Consider the following 12,080-nt stretch of genomic DNA (forward strand, 5'->3'; position numbering starts at 1 on the left):
AACACGTATTGTCTGAACAGCCCGGCTGGCGATTAAAAGTGCATTTCGGATTCCACTAAGTGCGTGTAATTTATGAGATCACGCTTTCTGCGCCCGAGAGTAGAAAATACATTAATACGCCTCGCTGCAAGGTAAAACTAAGCGTAAAGAAGCCGCTCAAAACAAAGTTGGTGTCCGGCGCATAACGATTCGCAGTGTTAAGAAGGGGGGGGAAATCCCCACCAAACTCCGCGTCAACTTTCCTCTTGCTCTCTAAGACTTCTGCACGGCGACCAAGGCTACGCTACCATCCGCACGGTGCAATTAATACACGGCTGAGTTTCACGGAAACTTTCAAAACAAACTCTGCATCTGAAATTAAATTAAACGAATCCACGCTCTGCTTGGGCATGTGCTCGCGGATTGCTGCTGTGGGGTGTCGTTCCTCTGTTCAACAGCCTTCCTTAAATAGGCATTTCAGGGGGCAAGGGCAACCGAAATAAAGAACTTTGAAAACATTGGATGAGAGAAGGGGGTCTGCATGGAAAAAGTGTACGAGCCGAAGTCATGATCCGCTGTTTTAACGGGACTAGACCCGTGTGCTCGGGATGTTAACAGTAAATCTGATGAATTAATATAGTTCATCTAGTTATTCTCACCCCGCGAATTACCTCGGTTGCACAGTACCGACAGAGACAGAAACCAAAGACAGGCAAAAGTAACTTCTAAAATCGCAAACCTGTAGCAGACATATATGTTTAATATTTGGAGCTCTCCCTTCCCAAGGAAAAGAAAAGAAAAGAAAAAAAAAAAAGACAAAAAAACACCCCACACCAGCTATAATTAGCAACAGCAGGATTAAACATTTCCTAACCACCAAGTGCTAAATGAATTCTGACACTCGGGCAGACGATGTTTCTCCCCTGGAAAACCAGCTTTTCTTATTAAACGACCATGCCACACTTTTTGGTAGGGATGAAGACTAAAACTAGCGAGGTGTTAACGAGGTCTGAAAGGAAAACGATACTCCCAGATAAGAGGAGGGGAAACTTTGCCCTAGCCCGACTGACGGAAACTGCAACTTTTCCCCTGCCCAGCTCGGAGCTGCAGCACACTGCTGGGCAGCAACAGATTTCTGGGCACCCAGCGGAGCCCCGGCTCTCCGGGCAGGAGCCAGGCAGCACAAGCAAGGCGAGGAAGGACCAGCTTTTGGCCGGTCCCTCTCACTCACCATTTCGGCAACTGTTTTCCTTCGTGGCCCTCCGCGAGGAGCCTCCCCCCGCGACAGCCTTCCTGCTGCCGCCGGCCCTCCAGGGAAGGATTCGGGTCTCGGACTGTGACCGAGAACCACAAACCAGCCCCCGAAAGCCCCGGAGCCACCCCAAAATCGTCTCAGGGCATAGCCGAGGATGCTCCCGGCGGCGAGAGCAGAGCCCCCAGCCCAGCCTGGTCTGTCCCGGAGCGGGGAAAGGCGGAGGAGGAGAGGCGCGGGGAGGTGCGGGGCTGCGGGTGCGGGTCACGATACGTACGGTTGTTGGGGTCGCTGGTGTGCTGGTTGAGGGGGATGATCTCCATGCGCTGCTGCCCGTACAGGTAGTAGTCCAGCTCCTCGGCCGTGCAGCGGAACCGGGCGGCCGGGCGCTCGCCGCACTTGGTGCCGCCGGCCCCGCACAAGTCCTTGCCCTGCAGGGGAGCGGGCGCTCCCCCGGCCGGGGGCTCGGAGCTCTGCAGCGGAGCGAAGACCGGCAGCTGGGCGACGGGCAGGGCGCTCAGGCCGGCCAGGGACGCGGCGGCGGCGGCGACGCAGGAGGAGGTGGAGGAGGAAGACGGGGTGGATGAGGAAGAGGAGGAGGAGGCGGAGGAGAGGGAGGCCGGGCGCTGGCGGAGGCTGTCAGCCGGGGGCTCGGCTCTCTCGGGCGGCTGGAGCTGGGCGAGGGCCCCGGCGCTCTTGAGCTGGCCGCTCTGCGGGAAGAGCTGCTGCCAGTGCTGCAGATAGGCGGGATCCACCTTGAGGAACGCCGAGCCGCCGGGCTCGCCGGGCTTCAGCATCGCGCTGCCTGCCTGCCGAGCGGGGGGGAAGCGGAGAGCAGACGTGAGACCCCCGCCCGCCGCCACCCGGACCGGCCCCGGCCCACGGGTGGGCTCCGGCTGCGGGAGAAGCCTGGGAGAGCGTCCCCGCAGCCCTCCCGTGCCCTTCTCCCAGGCTCGGACGGGGAAAACCCGGTCCCGCGGAGCCCCGGGGGTGCCGGCGAGCAGCGCGGTGCGTGGGGCACGAAGCCTCCCCCCCGCTGTGGGACCCGTCCCTGCGCGGCCCCGGGATGCGCCCCCTCCTCCGGTCCCCTCCGGCTCCTTCCCCCTCTCCCCGCGGCGGCGAACGGCTCCCAAAAAGTTCGCAAGGGGGAGACGGAGCAAACTTCGGCCCCGCGCAACCACCCCGCCGGCCCCGGACCCCGGACCCCCAGGGGGGCGACGGCAGCGCCCGCAGCACCCATGGGAGACCCGGACCCCCCCCGGGCAGCGCCCCCTTACCTGAGCGGGGTGCTTGGGAGCGGGTTGCGGCGCGGTCCCGGGAGCCTTGGGAGGGATTTCTGGGGGGCAGAAGGGATTTTTTTTTCCGTGGTCTGCCGGCGGGGCAGAGGGGTGTCCTCCTGCTTCCAGGTGCCGGGGGCCGGGAGGCCGGCTAGAGGCGAGCCGCCGGGCTCCCTCTGCCGTGGCTGTGCATGGCAGGCGCGCCCGGGCTGCTCGCTCGGCTCTGGCAGACTCCGGGCCAGACACGTGGGTTTTACGACAGCGCAAAATACAAGTGTGCGTGTGTGGTGTGCACGGCGGGGAGGGAGGGGAGGGAGCGGGAAGTCACCAGCGAGCCGGAGCGCAGGGCCCTTTTTTTGGCAACATCCCCCACTTTGTTCCCCCGCTCAACTTTTAAAGGTGTCCCTTTCCCTCCTTCCCTCCCCCGGCCCGGCCCGGCCCTCCCCTCCTCCCCACCTCCACACCTCCCTCCCCAGGTCGGGGGGCGCAGCGCTGCGGGCAGGGTCGGATCCTGACCCCCCCCCGGACCCGGCACCGCGGGGAGCCCGTCCTCGCCCCCTGCAGCGTCCTCGGAGCCGCACCAAGCGCCTCTCCCCGGAACACCGCTCCCCGAGGCTGCCCCCGAGCCCCCCCCCGGAGCACGGACCGAGCCCACCGCTCCGCCAGGTCCCCGTCCCCTCCAGACCGGCTCCTGCTCTTGTGCTCCCGGTCACAGCGAGGATGAGGAGGAGGAGATGCAACCTGCGGCGATAAACTTCTCGTCCCTCACTACTTTTTTTCCTCTCCGCTTTGCTTCAAAACCGGCCTTTTCCCGCACCTTTGCTCAGCTGTTGAGCTCAGGCACCAGCGAGAACGCCACCGACTCCTCGCTTTTTTACCCCTACATCGCACAGAAAAGAAAATAATAGCCACCTAGGCGGGAACTATCATTTGTCTCGGGCATACCACATGCACACAGTCACCTTTAGGACAGAACATTTACACAAAGCGTCTGTGTCGCCAGGACAGCGCTCCGGCGTGGAAAAGCCCACGTTGCCAGGTGTGGAGCTCACACTTGCTCACAAGCGGGACGTGTGCGCGGCTGAAACCGCTCTCGCCGTTCCCCCCGACCCTGTTCCTAGCTTATTTCTTTCCCACCCTTAATTCTCGCAGAGCCTGGGAAAGCTTCTGCTGTTTAGATTCTGTCTGCGTCTAAGGCAAGACGTTTTAGCACAATTTTGAACAGAGCTGGGGCAAAAAATGTTTTGACTGGCGTCATTTTGACAAGGTCATCCGTCATCTTCTGTATAGATTGATAACACCTAAGTTAAAGGCAAACACAACTAGGGAAAAAAAAAAAAAAGTGATTCTTATGTGTTATGAAGTTGGCTATAAAAACCTTCCTGATGTCTTTGATCAAGCCTACGGTGTAAAATGTAATGAATGTCCAGTCCTCTCGCTCCATTCATCCACCTTGTAAAGCTCAGAAACACCGCGATGTAGCGGGGGGACCAAGGTGAGGCTCTTTCCAACACACCCGCTACCCAAAAAGCGCTTCTGGACGTTCCTGATGGGAGTGGGCTGTCCTGCCTTTCCCCGTTTCCACTGCAGTGGCACGGTGTCTCGTCCCTGGCCAGCTCCCTGAGGGCAACAGCCCCATTCCACCTCTTCCGACTGTTTAATTTTAATTTAATTTTATTTTATTTTTAAGTCGGACCTCTGCGTGATTGTCCTTCCCATTACCGCGCATCGTTCAAAAGCACCAGGCGGCTTGCAGCGGCAGCGATCTCTACAAATTCGTTTTCGCGATGGATAAAGTGTGATGGAGCGGGCAAAAGCGTCCAGACAGCGCGCTCAAGTTCATCGCCAGTGCCTGCCTGCGTGCGCCTCGGGTTGACAGAAACACCCCGCGCGGGCTCGTGTTGGGACTTCAAGCTCTTACTGCGTCTCTTGCCGTTTGTTCGCTGGTTTTTTTTGTTTTTTTTTTTTTTTTTTTCCTTCTGTGTTTTGTTTATTTAATTATTTGTTTTTCTTTTCCCCAGCTCCGAGCCATTGGCTCGGGGTCACACCCGGCCGGGGGCAGGGGCAGGGGCAGGAGGCGGTGGAAAGGGGCTGGGCGCCCGCCCCCGGTACCCACCACGGGCAGACCACCCCCCACCCCCCCGGCGGCGGGGTCCCGCGGGCAGCACGGCCCGGCACGGCCCGGCACGGCTCAGCAGCATGCCGGGGAAGGAGGAGGGCTGCGAGGGGAAGGTAAACGAGCGGAGGGACGGCGCTGAGCCGAGCGGCGAGCGGGCGGCGGAGGAGGCAGGGACGCGCCGCCTCGGGGCCGTGCCGAGCCCTGCCGAGCCGTGCCGGGCCAGGAGCTGCTCATCCCAGCCCCACTGCCCCGGAGAGGAGGGGAAAGGCCGCTCCGCACCCGCTGTCCCCGGTCCGGATCTGGCCACCGCTGACCTCCGGCCCCGCTCCCCCGGCAGGCGGGTCTGTGCGCCTCGCTGCTGCCTCTCACGAGTTTGTCTGCGCTCTATTTCCTACTTTTTTTTTTTTTTTTTTTTTTTTCCTCCCGTGGATGTGCCTTCTGTCTGTAAAGATGCAGGAAAAAAAATAGATGGAAAGAAAGAAAGAAAGGAGTTTTTAACTACTGCCTCCCCCTTCCCCTTTCTCCCAGGCTTTTCCATTATTTAGAGGACGAGCGCTGAAACAAATCACATTGACCGTTTAGAAAGCGATCAAACCTTTATAAAAATCCATCGCCTGCAAATCGATTGGTGAATATTTGCTAGGAATTTGTTCAAAAGAAATAAATAAGGAGGGCAAGTGTATTAAATGCAAAGGGGGACCACGGTGGTGTTTTTCTTCATTGATTAATGACCTCTAAAATAAAACAAGCGGGAAGAGGAGCCGAGATCGATAAATTAACTACCCAAATTCATCATTTTCCCTGGGATTTTTTTTTTTTTTTTTTTTTAATAACCCTTAGGAAGGAAGCCTGCCTCTTTGGAAACTCGAAGGTTTTATTTTAGGTTGGGGGCAGGAAAGGAGCTGAACCCCTTTTGGGACGGGATTGAATCGGGAACACCCTATCTGATTTCGTTTGACACACAATTAAAAAGTTTGCCTTTCATATTAATTAATTCTCCTGATCTGGGGAAGACAAATGGTCGGTTACCTCTGACAGGAGTCCGATAAAGGATTCAGCAGCTTTCCTTCTTGCCCTAGGCGTCTCCTCATTCCAGTTTTAAGGTCATGAGCGGCTGAGTTAATAATTCATTAATATAGACATTTATTCAGATGGGATTCACGGGGATTCACGCTCTCCTACATCTCGCACTTTGGGTTCGGTTTCCCTCGAAGGGAAGAAGGGCAGTGAGGGGAAGAGGAGGAGGAGGAGGAGGGATGGAGGCAGCCCCTGCACAGTGCGCGGGGAGCCCGGACCCGCAGCGGGACCGGCCCCAGCCACGGGAACGGCGCTGCCGCGGCCCCGGCTGCCCCGATCCGCGCTTCCTCAGCCGAGGCCGGGCTCTGCCCTCCCCCTTCCCCTCCTTCTCTTCTTCCTCTTCCACTTCCCCTTCCCCTTTCTCTTCCTCTTACCCCTTCTTCTTCCCTTTTCCCCAGTCTTCCCCTTTCCTTCCCCTTTCCCTTTCCCTTTCCCTTTCCCTTCCCCTTTCCCTTTCCCTTTCCCTTTCCCTTTCCCTTTCCCTTTCCCTTTCCCTTTCCCTTTCCCTTTCCCTTTCCCTTTCCCTTTCCCTTTCCCTTTCCCTTTCCCTTTCCCTTTCCCTTTCCCTTTCCCTTCCCCTTTCCCTTCCCCTTCCCCTTTCCTCCCCCTTCCCCTTCCCCTTCCCCTTCCCCTTCCCCTTCCCCTTCCCCTTCCCCTTCCCCTTCCCCTTCCCCTTCCCCTTCCCCTTCCCCTTCCCCGCTCAGAGGGTCTCCCTGTCTCCCTGAGCAGCCAACGCCGCGGTCGGTGCTGGGGCCGTGCCGGGGTCGCCCCGCACCCTGCAGCCGCCCGGAGGGGCCCCAGAGGGCGCCCGCGCCCCCTCGGGCGGTGCCGGTGCCGGTGCCGACCGCCGACCCCAAAAAAGGCCCCGGGAGCGCCCCTCGGCCCGGGGGTGCCCTGGGGAGGGGAGCACCTGCCCGGCAGATGCCAGCCAGACACGTAACGACTTTCTGCCACTATTGACCCGGTGCGGATATGAACTGGTGACCTTTGAGGTGAAATGCTCCATAAGTCTATTACCAATTCCCCGAGCCACCAAATCCCCCTAACAGGCGGGTTCAGATATTTATGTCCGTCAACGAAACGAGCTGCTCCAAGCCAGGCACACTGCAGATGGCACGGCAAAGGGAATCAGTCCCAAAGTCAGAGGGAAAATAAATCAGGTCGGAGTACAAATAGAGTTGAACTTAAACATACCAAATTCAGGAGAATTTCACTCCTCCTTTCACACACAGCCCATCTGAAAACATTTCCGATTAGGTAGGAATCAAGTTAACCATTCAAATACAGTTTTGTTTGTATGTTTTAACCAAAGACACGGTTTAATATTATTCCATGTTGCAGTATATAGACTAAAAAAAAATATCAGGTAGGATTTCCACAGGATTACGCAATTTAAAATCCATTCTCTGGATGACAACAAGATTAATAGCCTGAACACTGACATCCTTAAGTACAACTTTTATGATTTCTTGGTCCCTGCATTGCTAAGTACTTGTTCATGTCTGTATTTCACTCTATATACTTTCAGAAATGGTCTAAGGGAGCACTCAGAAAAGCAGGCTTCCATATAGCGCTTTATGTCAAGCTTTCCAAAATGAAAAGACTCAACATTCTGAATGCTTAAACAGCACTGTGTGGCTACCTCAAATTGCAAAACTAGGAGAGAGAGAGAATTTTCCTGTATTTTTTCCTAAAAATAGCTCTCATAAACACGGAATCCATTAGATATGATTGTTTGCACATGACATGAGAATGGTAAGGTCTGGACAAAACTCAAGAATAGTAGCATTTCAGTGGTTAGTATTGTGAGAATGCCACAGTTTTACCATAATGTTTGTAAAAATAAATGGAAATAATAGTGGCGGGTTTTGTTTGTTTGGTTTTGTTCATTCGTTTCAATTTGGGCCTAGAATCATAATCATGACTCAGTGTTTTTTAACAGAAAAACCTCACACTTTTTTTCTCACTAAACTGGTTTCTCACAATATACGCTTTTCTAAGAGGTTTTCTAGACCTGTATTCTAATCATGTCCCCAACCCCCCAAGTCACCAGTAAATATATTGATGGTGAAAGGAAGAAGACTGACAGCCCAGGCAAACAAAATTAACTTAAAAGCAGGGACCATTTCTTCCCTTGTCGTGTATACAGTGTGATAAAAGGCTGCAAGAACATGTCTGAAATACCTGCCCTGCTGCTGCTCTTTGTTTTTGCTGGACTGCGACCAGCAGATGATCTTTGATTTGAATAAGCCCTTATGTGAGATTTACCTCACCAAGCCAAATTCTGGAATATGGTTGCTCATTCTGGTATCATTGTTCAGGAAACTTTCATGTGTGGAGCAGGACTTGGGGAGGGGGTAATAGTTCTTTTGGAAGAGAGGATGTGTGTGGTGTGCAATGAGCATACTGTGAAAAACGTCTGGTCACAGCCTCAACGCCAAGTAGCAAACTTTGGCTGCTACAGCAGTATTAATAAATAGTACTGCATGACCAGTGGAGTTTCCTAAGTAAATGAATAAAACTGAACAACATACAGAGAAGAAGAACACTCAAGCAGGAGTACTTAAATCAACAGTTTAAATAATTAAACAATTACAGTAGAGTCCTTTCCGCACTACAGTAGTTGATTCAGTTCTGTTTCAGATGTGTTGCCAGTTAAATCTTTGGTTTTGTTCTTTACATGGCTAAGTATTTCCTGTAATGTTATCTAGAGCCACGGGTTCATGACAACTGGAGTCCAGAATCAAATCCAGAAACAGAGCTGGTCACAGAATCAGTGACATAGGTAAAACAATTGGCTTTTCAATTGTATGGCAGTTGGCAACTTTCTGCAGCAGGGCTTGCTATCTGACATTGTACAGGGTGAATTATTCATGGAAAGGGAGCTAAAACCAAGCCAGGTGATTTAGGGAAATAGAGGGAAAGACCATATACCTTAGACTAGAAAACCACCAAAAGCACCCCATTATGAAATTCTGTACTCTTTTGTTCTTACCAACAAGAAGCAGTTTTTCTATTTTTCTGCTTTCCTCCTGACAATCAGACTGGCCTTATTATTTTGAAAAGATAACGCAGTCATTGGTTACTCCCTCAAGGGAGAGGCCTTACAGAGAGATCTTGACAAATTGTGGGGGTGGGCAATCCCCAGCAGCATGAAGTGTAACAAAAGCAAGTGCTGGATTCTGCACCAGGGATGGGGTAGCCCTGTCTGTACATACAGACTGGGGGACGAGAGGCTGGAGAGCAGCCCCAAGGAATGGGCTCTGGGGGTTCTGGTTGACAGCAAGTTGACCATGAGCCATCAGCATGCCCTGGCAGCAAGGAGGCTGCTGAACCTTGTGGTACATCAGGCCCAGCACTGCCAGCTGGTCGGGGGAAGGGGCTGTGCTGCTCTGCTCTGCGCTGCTGCAGCCTCGCCTCCAGCACTGTGCGCAGTTCTGGGCACAACATTAAAAAAGAAAAAGGATATAAAGCTGTTAGAGAGTTTTCAAAGGAGGGCTACAAAGACAGTGAAGGGCCTAGAGGGCAAGATGTTTGAGGAGCAGCTGAGGTCCCTTGGTTTGTTCAGCCCTGAGCAGAGCAGGCTGAGGGGAGGCCTCATGGCGGCCTGCAGCTCCCTCAGGAGGGGAGCAGAGGGGCAGGCGCTGAGCTCTGCTCTCTGGGGACAGCAACAGGACCCGAGGGAACGGCATGGAGCTGGGACGGGGAGGGTCAGGCTGGGGGTTAGGGAAAGGGTCTGCACCCAGAGGGTGCTCGGGCACTGGCACAGGCTGCCCAGGGCAATGGTCACGGCACTGAGCTTGGTGGAGTTCAAGAGGCATTCGGACAACATTCTCAGACACATGGTCTGACTTTGTACTGTGGGGAGTCAGTAGCTGGACTTGGTGATCCTTGTGGGTCCCTTCCAACTCAGGATGTTCTGTGATTCCATGATTCTATAGGTAAAGAGTTGGAAAGACAAGGGATGCTATGGGCCTCTGCACTGAGTAAGGAATTGTTCAAGTGAAAATGCCATGGGGATCTTTAGAAGTGGATACACCACTCAAAACAGAAGAATTCAAAATGTCTCCAGCAGTTGCTGCTAATTGCAGGGAAAAGATCCACTTGACTAAAATATAATAGTTTTCTGTCAGAATGGGATTCTTGACCAGATAATATCAATTATCTGGTATTATCTGGGAGGGGAGGGGAGGGGAGGGGAGGGGAGGGGAGGGGAGGGGAGGGGAGGGGAGGGGAGGGGAGGGGAGGGGAGGGGAGGGGAGGGGAGGGGAGGGAAGGGGAGGGGAGGGGAGGAAAGGTCAATCACCCTATTATAATATATGGAAGGATAAAGGAAGTGGGATCCAGCCTATAACAGCTGAGATTCAGTAATGTCTGTGCCAGTAGTTTGGAATAACTTCTGAGGAAAATCAAGAGTTAAGCATTGAACAGAGGCTATAAAACTCCATCTAACCTCTTGACAACAAATTATTCAGGAATGTTGGACAGAGCAGTGGAGACTTTGGCACTGGCTACCTGTGCCCCTGCTGCTCAAACTGCCTACAAAACCACCAGTGTCTATGAGGGACAGATGAAAGGAACCTGGCCAGAACATGAAGACTCAGATGGCATTCCCTGCTGCTCCGTGAAGATGGCTGTATGAAACAGCACAGACAAAGCTTAAGCTTCTGGCCAGCAACTCCTGTAGACAAATCTCACATCTTTAGTGTATATTAGAGTCACTGGCTAAGCCAGTCACTAGACTTCAGTTCCTCTACAAAGCTGAGAGCAAACCTTGGAATTCTATTTCTCCCACACTATATTGTTGGTAAGCAAATAGTTCTAGCAAAATGTATGGGATATCTCCTTCCAGTCAATCCCAATAGGATTACCATTACTGCTTTTTGTTACAGTGGGAGAAGCCCTCTACAGAGACCTTAAGACACATTGTCTTGACCTTCAAAACACCACAGATTGAAGAGCTGGGAGTTTGCAAACTCTGACATTTGTTTTTCTGATGTTCTTTTTTATTGGTTATTTAATTCAGTGTAGGAGAAAGTGTATTTTAAAAGAGGACATTTTTAGGACAACATGTGCATTGTAAGGTACAAGTGTTTCATATTTTGTTAGCCCAACCACAGGGTTATATTTTCAAAAGTACACAAGCACTTTGGAATTTGTTCCTGGACTTTAAGATACTATTGTCCTAAAATAATTTGTTACTGTATCTCTTCAGAGAAGGAAGTAGGGAAATGAATCACATCCTTATTCAGACTATATCAGCCAGATTAATGCATATATATTCTCAGAGGTAGGTTGATTGTGCTGAATGGAAGGGACCTCCCAGATTATTTGTTGTGCTGACTGAACCAGTAGTTTTTAGCTGTCAGGTGATAAAGTAATCTGTATCTAGTAATTTCTACACTTAAACGGATAAATGGAGAAGAAGTTCTTTGTGCATGCTCTTTAAGTGACACTGGACTGTGATGTACAAAGCCTACTTCACTTAGAGAAGACAGGTCCAAGAAGAACTTGCAAAATGAACTCTACCACTCTACATGAAAGGCATTTGGAATAACTTTTGGAATATCTTTAAGATTTCTTTCTCTAAAAAAGAAGTAAACAGAATGTGGTTAGTGCTAATCTTGAATTACTTTTTTTACTGCTACCCTATTCTAAGCTAGTTAGTCATACAAATGTATTTATTCTTTTGTTGTAAAGCTGCTGGAAAGGAGTATTGTTTCCATTATAGCCTTTATAATTTTGAATTTTTCAAAAATTAGTATTTTCAACTTTTATATCTATGTTTCCAGGGAATATCAAAACCATCAAAGTCATGTTGCCAATATAATGTATGATTAGGAAACCAAGGACAAGTAGTGCATGCAGTTCAATATTTTTTTTTCAAAAGTCACATTAGTGATTGCTTTTGGTGCTTCTTTTCAGACGTACTGACCAGAGCTATACTTTTTGAATATGGATGGATTATTGCAGTATTTATCTGAAATCGAATAATAACATTCTGGAATGTTACCACTACTTTTGATATGAACCCAGCCATTCCCCTGTTAGAACAAACTTTTAATGCATACCAGGCAAGTCAATTTACTAGTGTCCTCTGACTTTCAAAATCTACATTTCATAATAATTTCCTGTCTGTTCTGCACCTACACAGTTATTAAAACATGCCATACGCTCCAATATAATGGCAGTACTTCAGATAAAATGCCCCACAAACCACTGATAGTGTAAACATTAACAGTTGACTCAGTTTATACTATTTAATAGCTTAGAGTACAAGTGAGTTTCATTGCAGAGATGAAACAAAGTGACTCAATGGAAACCTGACATAATCTCAACCGTGACCTGTCCTAGTCATTTATATGAAACCTGCAGC

The 12,080-nt window shown here is 51.4% G+C and overlaps 1 protein-coding gene across 1 annotated transcript in view; it reads right to left on the bottom strand.

The window, feature by feature from the left end:
• Positions 1-2,624, bottom strand: part of PRDM6 (PR/SET domain 6) — a 74,994-nt gene extending 72,370 nt beyond the window's left edge. The window contains exons 1-2 of the mRNA XM_082784104.1: positions 2,509-2,624; positions 1,509-2,040 (exon numbers count right to left, since the gene is read on the bottom strand). Coding sequence (XP_082640230.1) covers positions 1,509-2,028 — 520 coding nt within the window. The 5' untranslated portion in view covers positions 2,029-2,040; positions 2,509-2,624. The remainder of the gene's footprint in view (positions 1-1,508; positions 2,041-2,508) is intronic.
• Between the last annotated feature and the right edge of the window lie 9,456 nt (positions 2,625-12,080).

Source organism: Aythya marila, assembly GCF_965140915.1.
Source record: "Aythya marila genome assembly, chromosome: Z".
NCBI lineage: Eukaryota > Metazoa > Chordata > Aves > Anseriformes > Anatidae > Aythya > Aythya marila.